This window comes from Gymnoscopelus microlampas (assembly GCF_963454915.1).
Source record: "Gymnoscopelus microlampas genome assembly, chromosome: 4".
Taxonomy (NCBI): Eukaryota; Metazoa; Chordata; class Actinopteri; order Myctophiformes; family Myctophidae; genus Gymnoscopelus; species Gymnoscopelus microlampas.
The window spans coordinates 53,457,901-53,473,812 of record NC_139941.1 but is presented as its reverse complement, the minus strand read 5'-3'; the positions used below and the strand labels follow the sequence as shown (position 1 = coordinate 53,473,812).

Sequence of the window (15,912 nt, the reverse complement as noted above, 5' to 3'; positions counted from 1 at the left end):
CCAGGCAACTCCTCGTCATCTGAAAACAGTGAGATTTTGGAAGTTTGGTAAATGTGATTTACACAAAATCAAATCAACGCTCCTCTTATCCAGAGCTACTTACAATAAGAACACATCAAAAGATACAGTAGCCTACAATGTAGGCTACTGTCTTAGATCAAAGACTTGAACTGAAAACAAAGGTCATGTCATGTAAACAACAATGTTTAGATCTTCATGGGGTTCTGAGCCCCCCTCCCTGCATCTGCTTGAACTATTGTAGATCATAGACCTGACCTGACAACAAAGGTCATGTCATGAAAACAGCAATGTTTACATCTTCATGAGGTTCTGTCAACAAGCATGTTCACTCACCTTTGATGTCATTTCACATCAAAGGGTGGTAACTTATGCACATGCATAAGTTGACCTTTGTTGTCAGGTCAGGTCTATGATCAACAATAGTTCAAGCAGATGCAGGGAGGGGGGCTCAGAACCCCATGAAGATCTAAACATTGTTGTTTACATGACATGACCTTTGTTTTCAGTTCAGGTCTTTGATCTAAGACAGTTCAAGCACATGCAGGGAGGGGGGCTGTTGGCACCTGGCCTCCACCACCCTCTTATTTTTTTGGACAGTTCAACATCCATTCATTTGTGTTGCTATGATTTATAATAACCACTAGATGTCATCATTACCACCATACACTTTTTACCATGCCATATGGTCTATATCTATATGGGCCAAGTTCTTGCGCATAAGACATCCAATGTACTATATTTTCGAATGTTTTTTTATACATTTTATACAGTACGACATGCACATCCATAACACGAATTTGAGCTGGCGATGAACACATTATATAAAGCAGATCGCACACCGAGTGCTCCAACTTTGAGGTGTAATAAAAAAAGATAGCAAATCTACAAGCTCACAACGTCGCAAGCGATGCATTGTGAGCGTGTATATCGGCCATTTTCAAATGATTTTTATAGCGACGCGTTGTGAGCTTGTAGATCTGCAAGCTCACAACGCGTCGCTATAAAAATCATTTGAAAATGGCCGATCTACACGCTCACAAACACACACACACACACACACAGTCATTTTATCTGGAGGCTAGGCTGCAAGTTGCGCAGCGGGCCTTTTACGCGCGCCGTTCGTGTTGGGTTTGAGCAATGAACAATATATAAAGCAGATGAAAGAATAGTATGAATGAAAAGTTCTTCTTCACACACACACACACACACAGTCATTTTATCTGGAGGCAAGGCTGCAAGTTGCGCAGCGGGCCTTTTACGCGCGCCGTTCGTGTTGGGTTTGAGCAATGAACAATATATAAAGCAGATGAAAGAATAGTATGAATGAAAAGTTCTTCTTACCACTGTCAATGACAGGAAGATCGGGTCTCGTGGGTTCCCACACATCCCCGGAATCACAGTCGTCTGAGAATGAGAGTGTGGAGCACTGTGGAGAATTGAATGGGGACTCCACGAACTCACGACGCTCTCGATAGTCCCGATCCGCTGTTTTTCGGGCACTGCAACGACGTTTTGGAGGTGTGTCGGTTCCGACACTAGTCTCCGGTCCAGCCTCGACACCAGGTTCATCTTCACCAGACAGCTCGGAATCGGTCTGCGGCAGGGCCTTTTGTTGAACCCAATACTGCATCGACTCCTCCAGGGTACGCTGCCGTAAAGAGCCTGCGGCGCTCGGTGTGCTGATCGGCCGAGCAGCCGCGGGGAGAGGCCGTTTGAGCCTAGGCTTTCTTGGCATGGCTGTATAAAACTAACTAAAACTAACACTGAAATAAACTACAAACTAAATAAACTCACTCACCTCACTCCTCACTCTCAACGCCCTTCTCTCAACTCACTATAAACATACAATACAATTACACAAACTTTTTTTTTTACTTTTTTTTTTTTTTTTACACAAATACAGAATACAAATACAATAAACTAAATCTGCTCTTTCCTCACTCCTCTCTCTCTGTCAACTCTCTTCCCTATCAATACAAATAAGCTAAATCTAACTAAATCTCCCGATCCCTAAACTCTAAAACACTAACACTATCTCTGTCTATCTCTCTCTGTCTCTCTCTTTCCCTCACTCCTCTCTCTCTGTCAACTCCCTTCCCTATCAATGCCAATAAACTAAATCTAACTAAATCCCCCGATCCCTAACACTAACACTATCTCTCTGTCTATCTCTCTCTCTGTCTGTCTGTCTCTCTCTGTCTCTCTCAATCACTGTCTGTCTCTGCTCAAATCACGTACCTACTCCCACGATCAGAGCAGTGTTTCTGGGAGCTATTTATTTGTTTTGGTTTGATCACGTGGTTAACTGGTGGATTTCTGGTTAACCCTATGTGACCCAGACAAGTCAAGGACACCAAAAGATGCGGAAAAGCCCCCTCTATTGTAAAACCACTGAAAACCCAAAACGCGTCTAACGCGTCGACGGCCAACTGGACAAAGTAGCAATTGACGCGTTTTCGAGTCAACGGCAGTAAAAGAGTTAACCCATTGAGACCTGAAGCCGATTCTACATGTCTCCTAAATCTCAACAGTTTTCTGAAAAACGTTTGTTTTTCTATATCAGTGGTGCTCAATCTTTTTCATGTCAAGGACCCCCAAAATTATATGTATTTGGCCGCGGACCCCCATCAAAATATTTTGTTCCAGGGACCCCCAGAAGCCAAGAATAGAGTTAAAAATGTTCGCTTTAAGAATATAAATATTCAAAGATTTGCACACATTTTCACGATTTTTCAAAAATAGCAGATCTACAAGCTCATAGCGCGTCACTCGGTGCCGCGCTATGAGCTTGTATGTCTGCTATTTTTGAATAGCCCAAAGTGTAACCCAATGGGTTAAACTGAACTTTACACCTGGCTGTAAACCTGTGATGTGATGAATAGAATAAAGTCTGGATCTTTATCCAGTCCCTGTCCTCATTACTTCTGAAACAGTGGTTCTCAAAGTGCGGTCAAGGGACCCACCGGGGTTCCATCAGGAGGTTCCGAAAGGACCCTTACAGGGTCTGTAACACTGAGTGTGTGCAAAGGGAACCAAATGGACCCTCAAGACCCGTCCTCATGCTCATTATTATAATGATATGGTTACATTGTTGTCTGCTATGTCTGTGTCTCAGAGGAGGCATTAAATGTGGCATCATGGTGAAAGTCTGTTCCGTATTTGGGATTTCAATAATTGGGTCTTATCAGTACAGTTACATGAGCAAAGAGCCATTTAGGTACAGAGGTGAGTGGGTGGGTGTCATATGGGTTTTATAGAGATTGTTGGCTTTTCAGAGGACAGTTACTTGAGGTCTGCCTGTCTGTAGACAGACCGGCTTAGACCTAACCACATTATAACTAAAGATTAGACCTAACCACATTATAACTAAAGATTAGACCTAACCACATTATAACTAAAGATTAGACCTAACCACATTATAACTAAAGATTAGACCTAACCACATTATAACTAAAGAAAAAGATAAATACATCACTATTGGAATGAACTTAGACAATCACAACACAAACTAGACACATATTTGGCCCTAAACAGACGGTATACTGTGGCAGACTACCTAAGCACAGTAACTGATAAAAACCTGAGAAAGACATTGACAATGTACAGACTGAGTGATCATAGTTTGGCAATACAGACAGACAGACAGACAGACAGACAGACAGACAGACAGGTCAATAGAGACAGACAGACAGACAGACAGAGAAGGGCAGACACACACACACACAGACAGACAGACAGACAGACAGACAGACAGACAGACAGACAGACAGACAGACAGACAGACAGACAGACAGACAGGTCAATAGAGACGGGCAGACACACACAGACAGACAGACAGACAGACAGACAGACAGACAGAGAAGGGCAGACACAGACAGACAGACAGACAGACAGACAGACAGAGAAGGGCAGACACAGACAGACAGACAGACAGACAGACAGACAGACAGACAGACAGACAGACAGGTCAATAGAGAAGGGCAGACACAGACAGACAGACAGACAGACAGACACACAGACAGACAGACAGGTTAATAGAGAAGGGCAGACACAGACAGACAGACAGACAGACAGACAGACAGACAGACAGACAGACAGGTTAATAGAGAAGGGCAGACACAGACAGACAGACAGACAGACAGACAGACAGACAGACAGACAGACAGACAGACAGACAGACAGGCCGATAGAGAAGGGCAGACACAGACAGACAGACAGACAGACAGACAGACAGACAGACAGACAGACAGACAGGTCAATAGAGAAGGACAGACAGACAGACAGACAGACAGACAGACAGACAGACAGACAGACAGACAGACAGACAGGTCAATAGAGAAGGACAGACACAGAGAGGAGAGGCTGTGCTGTCATTGTGATGAGGGAGCTGTAGAGACAGAATTACACTTCCTAACACAATGTAAAAACTACACAAATATCAGGGAGGAGTTCTTTATAAAAAATCTAAATAAACTGCCCTGAATTCCGTAGTATGACAGAAAGGGAGAAATGACACTCCTTCTGGGGGAACAGAAAGAATGTGCAGTTTTAGCTGCAAAATATGTGGATTCCTGTCACAAGAAAAGGGACAACCAGTAGGACACAGATGTATACCATGTTTTACTTACACCATCTCCTTTATTCATGTCATTTTGTTGAATGTATATTATGTTTGTTGTTTATGTCATCATTGTAATTGTGCTTTGGCAACACATGTCAAATGTCATGCCAATAAAGCCTATTCAATTGAATAGACAGACAGACAGACAGACAGACAGACAGACAGACAGAGACCCCTACTTGACATATAAGATATAAATGAACAGTAGTCTATATAATACTTATGTGTGCAGCCGGGTTTGGCTTGTCTTGATATGCTTCGTTGCGCGTGGTGTCGTGCAGCGAAAATAGCCGATCTACAAGCTCACAGTGCATGTCGATGCGTGACACCACACGCAACTAAGTATCAAGCCTTTACTAGAGATGCAGTGTACGTCATGGATTAAGAGGACAATTCTTTCAACATAAAACGCTGTATTCAAGTTCAGGAGAGTTCAGTAAAGACAATGATCTTGAACGCTGCCTTCAGGTATGACATGGAAAGGACACATCGTTCAGCACACCTGGGGAAAAACACATTTGGTGGATGTGGAGGTTGGCTTCTCTTGTATTTATAATGCAAGAGAAGACAGTTAAGAGAAAATACTGTATGATTGAAATTTAAGAAAACATGAGGCCCAATTATGTTTCTTATTCCTTTATTGATATTTTGACATTCCATTCAAACCAAGCAAATTAAAGCCAAAATCTAACATCTGAACTTCAAACTATTCATGATCAGGGGTGCAGATCCCAGGGGGGAAGGAGGGGACATGTCTGACATGTTCCTCCAATAAAGTGTCTTAAAATAAATGATATAATTTTAAATCTCTATTTAATAGAAGCTGATTCCACTTTTGAAATCATTCTCCCATACAGTAAACACAATACTTTGTGAAGGTTTTGTTTTTGCCACCGTGTGTCCTGATCATCAACAACTGCCAAATAAATGAATCCACAAGCTTCATCATCATCATCTTCATCATCATCATCACTTGTCCACAGAGCTGTTAACTAGTTTAATGAGTGAAGTTCAGCCAATATGAACGGATAGAAACACAACAGTGGAGCTGAAAAACGGAAAGATAAATAATACTGACCAGGGAGTATCTAAACTGTCTGAATTAGACACATATTTTTTTAGTAAAGTTTGCACAACCTTTCTGTTGTTAACTCTCATCGTGTCACTGTCACAACACAGATCGCTCATTTTTTGTTATGCTGCAGGACCACATTGGAAACGAGTGTGTTTTCAAAAGTGTTTCATTACGCTTTAATGTGTGATCCTAGGTTTAAGTTGTTTTGACTTTTGCTCGTATATCTTTTACCAAAATCAAATCAAATCAAATCTCAAATGATGTGAATTAATGTCAAAGTATCGATGTTTGTAAGTCCTGCAGTTAAACATGGAGGCATGTTAATGTGTTTGTTGTTAAATCATGTGATGTCAACCTATAATGGATTATGGATTATCATAACATCATAACATTATAGTTTGTTTCATGCATTGGACATGGATTTGGTGTTTAATTTTTTATACCAAATGTCAGACAAACTGTAATCATTGTGACCATTATTAGTTAGTTTAAAATCCTAGCATTAGCTCTATGTTGGTGATATTATTGATGTGAAGATTCCTTGTTTGTGGTTCCCTCCTAAGTTGTAATGAGATCTGCTCCCCTGCTTGTGATTACATATACATCATTACATATCATCATCATTACTTAATATAAATGATTGCATGTCGTCAGTGTTTCCCATTAGTTGCATAGACTGTGGCGGACCACCATTATCTAATTTGGGTGGACCCGGGTAAACCCATATCCTCAGACACCCCAGAGGGTTCAGGTTCACCCTAGAGGATCAGGTCCACCCATCACAGGGAAACAAAAAAAGGGTTAAACCTAACCCTAACCCAACTTTTAAATTCACAAACACTATGCCTAAACCTAACCTTAACCCTAACCATAACCTCACAGAAACTATGCCTATAAACCTAACCTTAACCTTAACACTAACCTTTACATTCACAAAAACTATGCCTAAACCTAACCTTAACCCTAAAAGGTTGATGATGTCATCATTGTGCTACTGCTACGACTATTTAAAAGCTGATTGGACATGTATTTCTTCCTCTCACACCCAGGTGTTCTGTGAAAAGACAATAGACCAATAAGAATCAGAATGTATTAACTGTGTGAACATGTTAACACTTGAATAAGGGGCACTTGAATGGGGCGGCAGTGGTTCAGGGGTAGAGTGGACGGGTAGAGTGAACTGGAAAACCGCAAGGTTCCCAGTTTGATCCCGGGCTGGGGCGCTCCCCTAGAGTTAGTGTCGAAGTGTCCTTGAGCAAGACGCTGAACCCCTAATTGCTCCCGATGAGCAGGTTGGTGCCTTGCATGGTTTCCTCCGCCATCGGTGTATGAATGTGTGTGTGAATGGGTTAATGGCACAATCAATGTAAAGCGCTTTGGATAGAAGCGCTATATAAATGCACCATTTACCATTTTTGAATAACCTTCCCTTATAATAGCAAATTAATCATTCATAATTTATTAGTTTAAATAAATGATGTGTTATTCATAACATGTTAAACAGTCGGTTAATGATTTTAAACTACGCTATAAATAGTTAATAGATTATGAACAAGTTATTAGTAAACTACTTAAAAACCTAACCTCCCAGCACCCTCCCTGCAACTACAGTAACCATCAAAGTAGAAACAACTCAGTCCATTAAAACAACATTTGACCAATACTTTGTCAATAGTGTATCTTAGTAGGAAGGGCAGCTCAGTTGGTAGAACACTCTCCTTTGGACCACAAGGTTCTGTCTTTGATCCTGCTAGTGATGGAATGATCAGTGTTTTCAATGTGCTGAATCATTGGGTTCAGTTCACTGAAATGTTGTGTTCAAATGATTGGTTCAGAGTTTGGCTGCATTTGCGTGATTCAGTCAGGAAGTGAAGAGACGACACGTCTCTTCACTTCCTGACTGAATCACCAGAACGTCCTCTCAGGCTATGGGATCTAAGCTCCTACGTCGTGTAAAACATGTTTATATTTGATTGATGATGAATGGTCCAAACTTACACAGTTCACCAAGAGGACCCCCCCCCCCCCCATCTGACCACATTGACATCAGTGTTGTCTGATACAACAAATCATTTGATTATTACATTTGATTATTAGATTCATTATTATAAGAAATTAAGCAGAAGACACATGATGATGTGAATTCACACGACCGGGATGGTTTACCAGGCTAGTTGTTTCACTTCTTACACTAGCATGTTGTTTTGTGTTTGTTTTGTAGTTTTATAGACTTTTATACATTAAGACTGTATGAATGTATATGTAAAAAAGTATAGTAAAAAGAAAGAGGAAGTGAACCTGGGTGTGTGGGAGGAGTCTAAAGATTCTCATCATTGGTTGTTGGCACCAGAATACGACCTGATAGAAGAAGAAGAGAGACAGTTAAAACAGACACACAAATACATCCTATGTACTGTATTGTGTGTATTTCTCCATAAAATGCATAAATGTACACACAACACAATAACACAATAACACAACAACACAACAACATTAGGGTTCAGTCATCAGGGTCACATGTTGCATCATAACTAATGTGAACATTTGACTCTTATTTAAGACTAAATGTAACACTGATGTATTAAAGCTAAATTTGACAACATAGAACACACTTTGACCTCTAACTAGGTCGTCTAAACTGGTCTAAACCGGTTAAGGTTCTTAACCAATATAAACCAATTTAGGTTGTGACTTTACATGTTTGTTTGTTTGCATTTCTGTGAGGGTTCCACATGTCATGTGATCCTCTGTTGACCTGACCTCGTTTCTTCCACTGTTAGTAGATTTATTAATTAAACATGTTAATTAAACATGTTAATCACCTCGTTTCTTCCACTGGAAGTAGATGAATCCAGACAGGAACAAGACCAGACCCAGAACCAGACCTGATGCTCCCATGGCCACCTTGTTCTTCACTGACTCTGGCATGGAGTCATCTGATAATACAATTATTATATTAATTATATTATTACAGTAGATTAAAACACCTTGTTCTTCATTGACTCTGACATGGAATCATCTGTGTCATTATAGATTTGAGCTATAACTATTATTTTATACTTAGGCTATTTAAAAATAGCAGATCTGATATTTTTGAAACAGAGACATTTGTTGAGACATTTGACAGTTACAAATGTTTGCTTTAAATGTATATATTAAAAGATTTGCAAACATTTTTCAAAAATAGCAGATCTACAAGCTTGTAGCTTGTAGATCTCGGTGCCGCACTATGAGCTTGGAGATCTGCTATTTTTGAATATCCCAAAGTATAAATTGAATGGGTTAAGTAAGTAAGCCTTGCCAAGCCATGTGACCCATAGGGGGAGGAGCCTATCTCCTGGTTCTGTAGCCTGAGGCGGCTTGATGTGACTCTAGTCACAGAGACTTACCCCCCCCCCCAACCCAACCCTTGATGTGACTCTAGTCACAGAGACTTACCCCCCCCCCCAACCCAACCCTTGATGTGACTCTAGTCACAGAGACTTACCCCCCCCCAACCCAACCCAACCCTTGATGCTGAGTGTCAAGCAGGGAGGCATTGGGTCACTTTGATAGTCTTTGGTATGAGCCGGCCAGGGATCAAACTCCAACCTCTCAACCTTAGGGCAGACACTCTAACCACTAGACCATTACCATTGATATTAATGCAGCATTTATATAAGACCAGTTCCATCTCTCAGGACTGTTCTCATACTTTACAGTCACTTTCAGCCCCTTCACTCCAGCAGCTTCTGACCCTGATGTGGAACTTCTATAATTTCTATAAATGTCTTTGTACCTGCAGCCATTAGTAAACTAAGATGATGTACCTCATCTAGACAAGACACTTTAAGTAGGTGAGGCTCCTGTCATGACCTTCTTATTAGAATGGTAACTTTTTTAGGATGTTTTAATGTATTTGTATTTATTTTTATTTTATATATTCTTAAAACAGAGTGTAGTGTAACACGTTACAGTAGAATACAGTAGATATGGTAGATTACAGTAGAATACAGTAGAGTACAGTAGAGTACAGTAGAATACAGTAGAATACAGTAGATTACGGTAACTGACCCCAGTCCATCTTGATAGGCGCGGTCAGGCTGGGGTGTTCCACCATGCATGTGATCTTCTCTCCTGATCTGTATCACACACACACACACACACACACACACACACACACACACACACACACACACACACACACACACACACACAAACTACAATTAGGCACCATAGCATTAGACCGTTATAGGCAATAAGATACTGATATTTTCTCCACCTAAAATAATCATGACGTGCGTGTGTCCTCAAGTTGAATGTGTGTCCATGTGGATCTGCTCAGAGCTGAAGCGGCCCCTCCTCCCCGCCCGGTCTGGCAGTGAGTGAGCAGCTGTTAATTAACACTAACATTAGGACAGATTGTGAAAGTAGACGATCTACACGCTGAAACGCGCCGCGATTCAACACATTGATCCGTTGATCTTTGTTATTATTTAGTTTTTTGGAGAAAAAAAAAAGGTTTGACTATGTTTGTGTAGGAGCGTGAATGCCCCGCTGGGCTCTCCTCCGCTCTAGTGTTTATTGTGTATTCCACTATTCCCTCCCCATTGCAGAAACAATAGGAAGGCAGAAGAAACTTAGTAACAAGATATGCACGTTATAGCGTATTCCTGTGTGTGTATTCATGTTTAACACACTCGCTCGCAGGTCTCTGTGTGCGTTTGTCATGCTTGCACGACGATGAGCTTGCTGCGTAGTTGTGTCTGGAGTAGACTGGTGATAAACATGGTGTGTGTGTGTGTGTGTGTGTGTGTGTGTGTGTGTGTGTGTGTGTGTGTGTGTGTGTGTGTGTGTGTGTGTGTGTGTGTGTGTGTGTGTGTGTGTGTGTGTGTGTCTTAATATTAGCCTACCAATTAATGGCCAATTTTCAGCAAGTCAGTAACACTTGTTTTATTTTTAAAGAATATATGTATAGGTGTCTATTAGGTGTGTATTTCTATGTATAGGTGTCTGTTAGGTGTGTACCTGGGTGTGTACTCCAGGTAGGAGTGGTACTGGTAGTACCAGTCTCCATCAGACAGCTCATCGGTAGAGGAGAGACCAGAGGTCAAAGGTTCTTGACCTATCCACCAGGTCACCAGGATCACTTGAGGATAGAAGTCGTAGCTGCTGCACCTCAGCATGTGAGTGTGTTCACCACGACGAGGGGGAGTCTCTGACTTCAGTCTCACTTTGGGCTCCACTGGATAAATAAGATTATTATTATTATTATTATTATTATTATTATATAACCGTCATAGGAAAATGTCATTATCATTAATTGTACATCATCCAAATGAGATCCAAATGATCCAGAAAGCCGCAACACACTTGGTTTTCAACCAGCGAAAATGTTCACGTTTCCCGGCTCTCCCCCGTTCTCCTCTCCCTCCATTGGCTCCCAGTTGCTGTCCTCACAGAGTACAAAACACTGATGTTGGCCTACAAAGCAACCAAACGTATGACACCCCCATATCTTCAAGCCTGATCCAACCCTACAACCCCTCACCCTCCACACATCCTAGACTCTTCTCCCTTCTGGCTCCCAAACTGTGGAACAAACTCCCCATTGCAGTGAGAACTGCAGACTCACTTTTGAATTCCAGACTTTTACTTGTAACAGAGTATTTCTAGATTGAAGTATTGATACTTTTACTTAAGTAAAACATGTGAGTACTTTTTCCACCACTGGTTAGAATTGCAAACTCAGTCCCAATCTTCCACCATAATCTGAAGACTCTCCTCTTCAGACTCCACCTCAGCCTGTAGCACTAGACCTAGCCTTGATGACCTTGCAGTCTTATGCAAAGGTTAAAATGTAATTTAGATATCATGTTATGTACATAGATGCCAGGTTCATTGTAGACCTGGCATCCTATAGTTTGGATAGTTTTAATGTACATATTATTTATTTGTTTGATATTATACTGTTTAGACTAGTGGTTCTCAAACGTTTTCATGTCAAGGACCCCCAAAATGATATGTATTTGGCCGCGGACCCCCATCGCAAAATATTGTGTTCCAGGGACCCCCCAGAAGCAAATAGTTAAGTTACAAATGTTCGCTTTGAAAAATATGTATTCAAAGTTTTGCACAAGTTTTCACGATTTGTCAAAAATATCAGATCTACAAGCTCATAGCGCGGCACTCGGTGCCGCGCTATGAGCTTGTAGATCTGATATTTTTTAATAGCCAAAGTATAAAAGGTTAAAGTGCTTAAAATGATTGTGATGCTATATTAGCACATTTTACTGCGGACCCCCTGGGATCCCCCCAAGGACCCCTGTGGGTCCCCGAACCCCACTTTGAGAACCAATGGTTTAGACTGATGTTAGGTTCTTGGTTTACCTATGATCCTAGATTACTATTTCTATGCATTTGATGTATTACCTTGTGTTTTCCTTGTTTACTGTAAATCTCTCTGGATTAAGAGCGTCTGATAAATGCCTTCATTGTAAATTGTAACTGTCAGTGTTTGGCCACCAGATGGCACCATAGTACTGTAGATTCTACAATAGTCTACAGTTTTCTACAATGTAGAATGCATTTATATAATATAATTTAAACATATTAAATAATTCACAGTTACACAGTGCTTTACATAAACAACAATAAACCAAGCAATATCATTCAATGAAAATAGCTCAAATGAAGAAGAGTAGAAACAAACAAAACTACACATAATCCTGTAAAATATTACTAAAGTGATTAAAAAACATACAAAACAAACTAGTAAAGACAATAATTAAAATATAAAATCAGGAGGTGAAATGAAGTGTATAGAGGTGTGTTTTAGCCTGCATGGTTCTTTTTAAAGTTCATTTAAAAACATTAATCCTGGTGTCTCTATTTTAGGCAGGTCATTATATGTAGGTGAAAACACTCAGAAATAGATCTATATGTTTCATTTATACTCGGTGTACGATGGTGACACCACATGTTGTGAGCTTAGTTAGATCTGCTATTTCCACTGTGTGACAGCCTGTTAGGATACAGTATGAATCAAGAGGATCTGAAATGTTTCTCAGCAGATAAAGAAATATGTAATACTTATTATCAGATCAATATTAACACCATTAATCATATCTGAATAGAATCATGTGATTTCATGTTATAGTTTATGAGGTGATGAGTGTTGAGTGCTGCTCTGAGATCAGCTCACCTCTCTTGTTCAGAACACGGCGGTAGTAGACCTCAATGTTGGGTTTGCAGCGTGTCTCTCGGTTTGCTCTCATGTCAGCCAGTGCTCTAGGATCTTTATTGCCGCGCTCTGCGTTCTTCACACCAAGCTCAGTGTATCCAACATACTGATCTACTCTACTGTCCCACCTGAGGATCTCATCACCATCGAAATTCATTGAGTATATGTACTGTATGTCCTTCAGCTCACTGGAGTTAAACACACAGCGGTAAGCCACATAGAACACATATCCATCTGGAAATAGACAATTAAAAATGTCATTAATGTTCAGTTTTATTATCATCTGTATAATATCAACACTAGGCTAACTGCCCCCCATCGGCCAAATATGTCACTATAAAGTAAAATAGGTTCAGAATGTGAAATATGGCATTCGAATGTTTTGAATGTATATAGAATATCTTAAATACAATGAGATTGAGCTAGTAGTTACATTAAGGGGGTGCACAATGCAGTGCGTGCATTTCTTTTTAAATTCATTGATAAATAAACGAAAATAAAAAAGTACTCAAATGTTTTTCTTAAAGGTAGGGTAAGTGATATTTGTGGGTTAAAACAAAAAGTATTTTGTTAAAAGGTTAAAGCATTATATTCTGATAGTAATCATTGCTATAGAGTGTTTGTTCAGTAACAGGAGTCTCCCCGTCTCTCCAGCTCTTTAATAAACAGAAAATACATTTTTCGGTAGGTGTCAAAATCTCAGCCAATCAGGAGAAAGTAACCATTTTTAAGCTTCATTTTAATAGTGTTCCAGTTCCAATTTTGCCTGCTCATTTCTTAGTGTCATCACTTCCAATTTCACTTGTTTAATCTATATCCTGATTGAGTTCTCTATCCTGATTGGATGAAATTGGAAATGAAACGGAAACTGAAACGAAAATGCATTTTCTGTTTAATAAAGAGGTGGAGAGACAAGGAGACTCCTTTTACTGAACAAACACTCTATAGCAATGAGTACTATCAGAATATAGAGCTATTTAACACTTATTTTAACCAAAGAAAATCACTTACCCTACCTTTAAGTAAAAGTATCAATACTGCAAAGTAGAAATACTCTGTTACAATTAAAAGTCCGGAATTCAAAATACTTGAGTAAAAAAGTATTTGCATCAAAATGTACTTAAAGTACCAAAAGTAAAAGTACTCATTTTACAAAATGTCCCATTTCAAGTTTTCAAATGAATACAAATCTCTTGAAAATATCAGATCTACAAGCTCACAATGCCTCGCACTTATCGGTTATTTTCAAATGGCCGATATAGGGCTGAAGTGGTCTGTATGTTTTCTAATAATAATCAAAATCTACAAAGTAACTAGTAACTCAAGTTTTCAAATAATTGTAGTGGAGTAAAATACAAATACCTCAAAATTGTACTTAAATACAGTACTTGAGTACATGTACTTAAAGATGTAGGCTATACCAAAATCCATTTGAAAAAAATTGCTTCACTGTTCTCAGGTAAAATATTGATGTGATTAAAATGTGTGTGTGTGTGTGTGTGTGTGTGTGTGTGTGTGTGTGTGTGTGTGTGTGTGTGTGTGTGTGTGTGTGTGTGTGTGTGTGTGTGTGTGTGTGTGTGTGTGTGTGTGTGTGTGTGTGTGCGCGTGTGTGTGCGCGTGTGTATTCAACCGTTTTAGTTAATAACTATTGTGTTCATAGTATTCATGTACCTTTCACTGGTGGTTTCTTCAAGGCAGTGCGAATGGTGTCCAGCTGGGCTTTGCAGAACGCCTGATCACCCAAATCTATATCATAACCTCCTGTGAAGGTCATTGGAGCCACAAACGGAGACACCACCTCCTTCCCTTTGTTGAAGTCTGCATAGTACAACACTTCACCATCCAGTCCCATCATCCCCTCTTTATATGAGTCTTTAACTGTGTCTGAACAGCTAAAAAACTTAATCTGCTCATGGAACACTGGAAATAAAACAAAGATGAAATTAAATTCAACAACAAACTTCTTCACAGTGACAATAACACATAATCATCATGTTAAACAATCATGTTTGGTTCTTATATGAAGTGAAAGGTTGGATATTAAAAGTATCTTCCTGTCAAACGTTTTATTCACACTGAAACACATTCAAATGTTTTTATGTATTTATTTATTTTTATTATGAAAGTAATTCATATGGAGTGATGTATTTCATGATGTCACAACAACCCAGGTATTAAATCATGTTAGATTTCTAGTGTGATGACGTCTCCACGCCCCGCCCACGGTTCACCGCAGCGTCGTCCTTGTGTGTGTGTGTGTGTGTGTGTGTGTGTGTGTGTGTGTGTGTGTGTCTCTGCGTATGTGTGTATGTGTCTGTCTGTCTGTCTGTCTGTCTGTGTGCGTGTGCGCGCGCGTGTGTGTGTGTGTGTGTGTGTGTGTGTGTGTGTGTGTGTGTGTGTTTGTTTGTTTGTGTGTGTGTGTGTGCGTGCGTGTTTGCCATTTGTTTGTATTGTGCATTGTTCATATTTTGTTTTATATAATAACAGTTGATATAAATGTATATATTAAATAATAACATAAATATAATGTACTTACTTCCTGGGATCGCTTTAACATGAAGTACAGAGGAGAGGATGAGGAGGGTGGATGTAATCTTCATCATCACTGATCAAAACTGAACTGAATTTAAAAGATGAGAATAAACAGATCAGATAAACAGATGTTTACTGAAAGAGAAGTTCTGGAGTCTGAAAGAGAATGAAGGAGGACTCGTTCTTTAGTTCAGAAGAATCAGCCAATCAGATTAAAGATATGATGTTACATCATCTGTTTCCAGAAAGACGACAGTCTGTATTATTGCACATAATCATGAATGCTATATAGCTGCTGCTATGCTTATGCACCTTATATCTAACCTCATGTGTATACTGTACCTCATGCACCTTATGTCTCCTCATATACATACTGTACCTTATGCACCTTATGTCTCCTCATAATACATACTGTACCTTATGCACCTTATGTCTCCTCAT

General features: G+C 39.8%; 1 protein-coding gene across 1 annotated transcript; it reads right to left on the bottom strand.

Annotated features, from left to right (window-relative positions):
* Nucleotides 1-5,065: 5,065 nt before the first annotated feature.
* On the bottom strand, nt 5,066-15,596 carry LOC311044141 (H-2 class II histocompatibility antigen, E-D beta chain-like; the record flags this gene model as incomplete). The annotated part of the gene is made up of 5 exons (XM_084055561.1): nt 15,476-15,596; nt 14,611-14,859; nt 12,901-13,173; nt 10,725-10,941; nt 5,066-5,144 (listed from the first exon to the last, which is right to left on the bottom strand). Exons 1-5 carry the CDS (start codon nt 15,540-15,542, stop codon nt 5,066-5,068), a joined length of 885 nt encoding a protein of 294 aa, XP_083911687.1. The 5' UTR covers nt 15,543-15,596.
* Between the last annotated feature and the right edge of the window lie 316 nt (nt 15,597-15,912).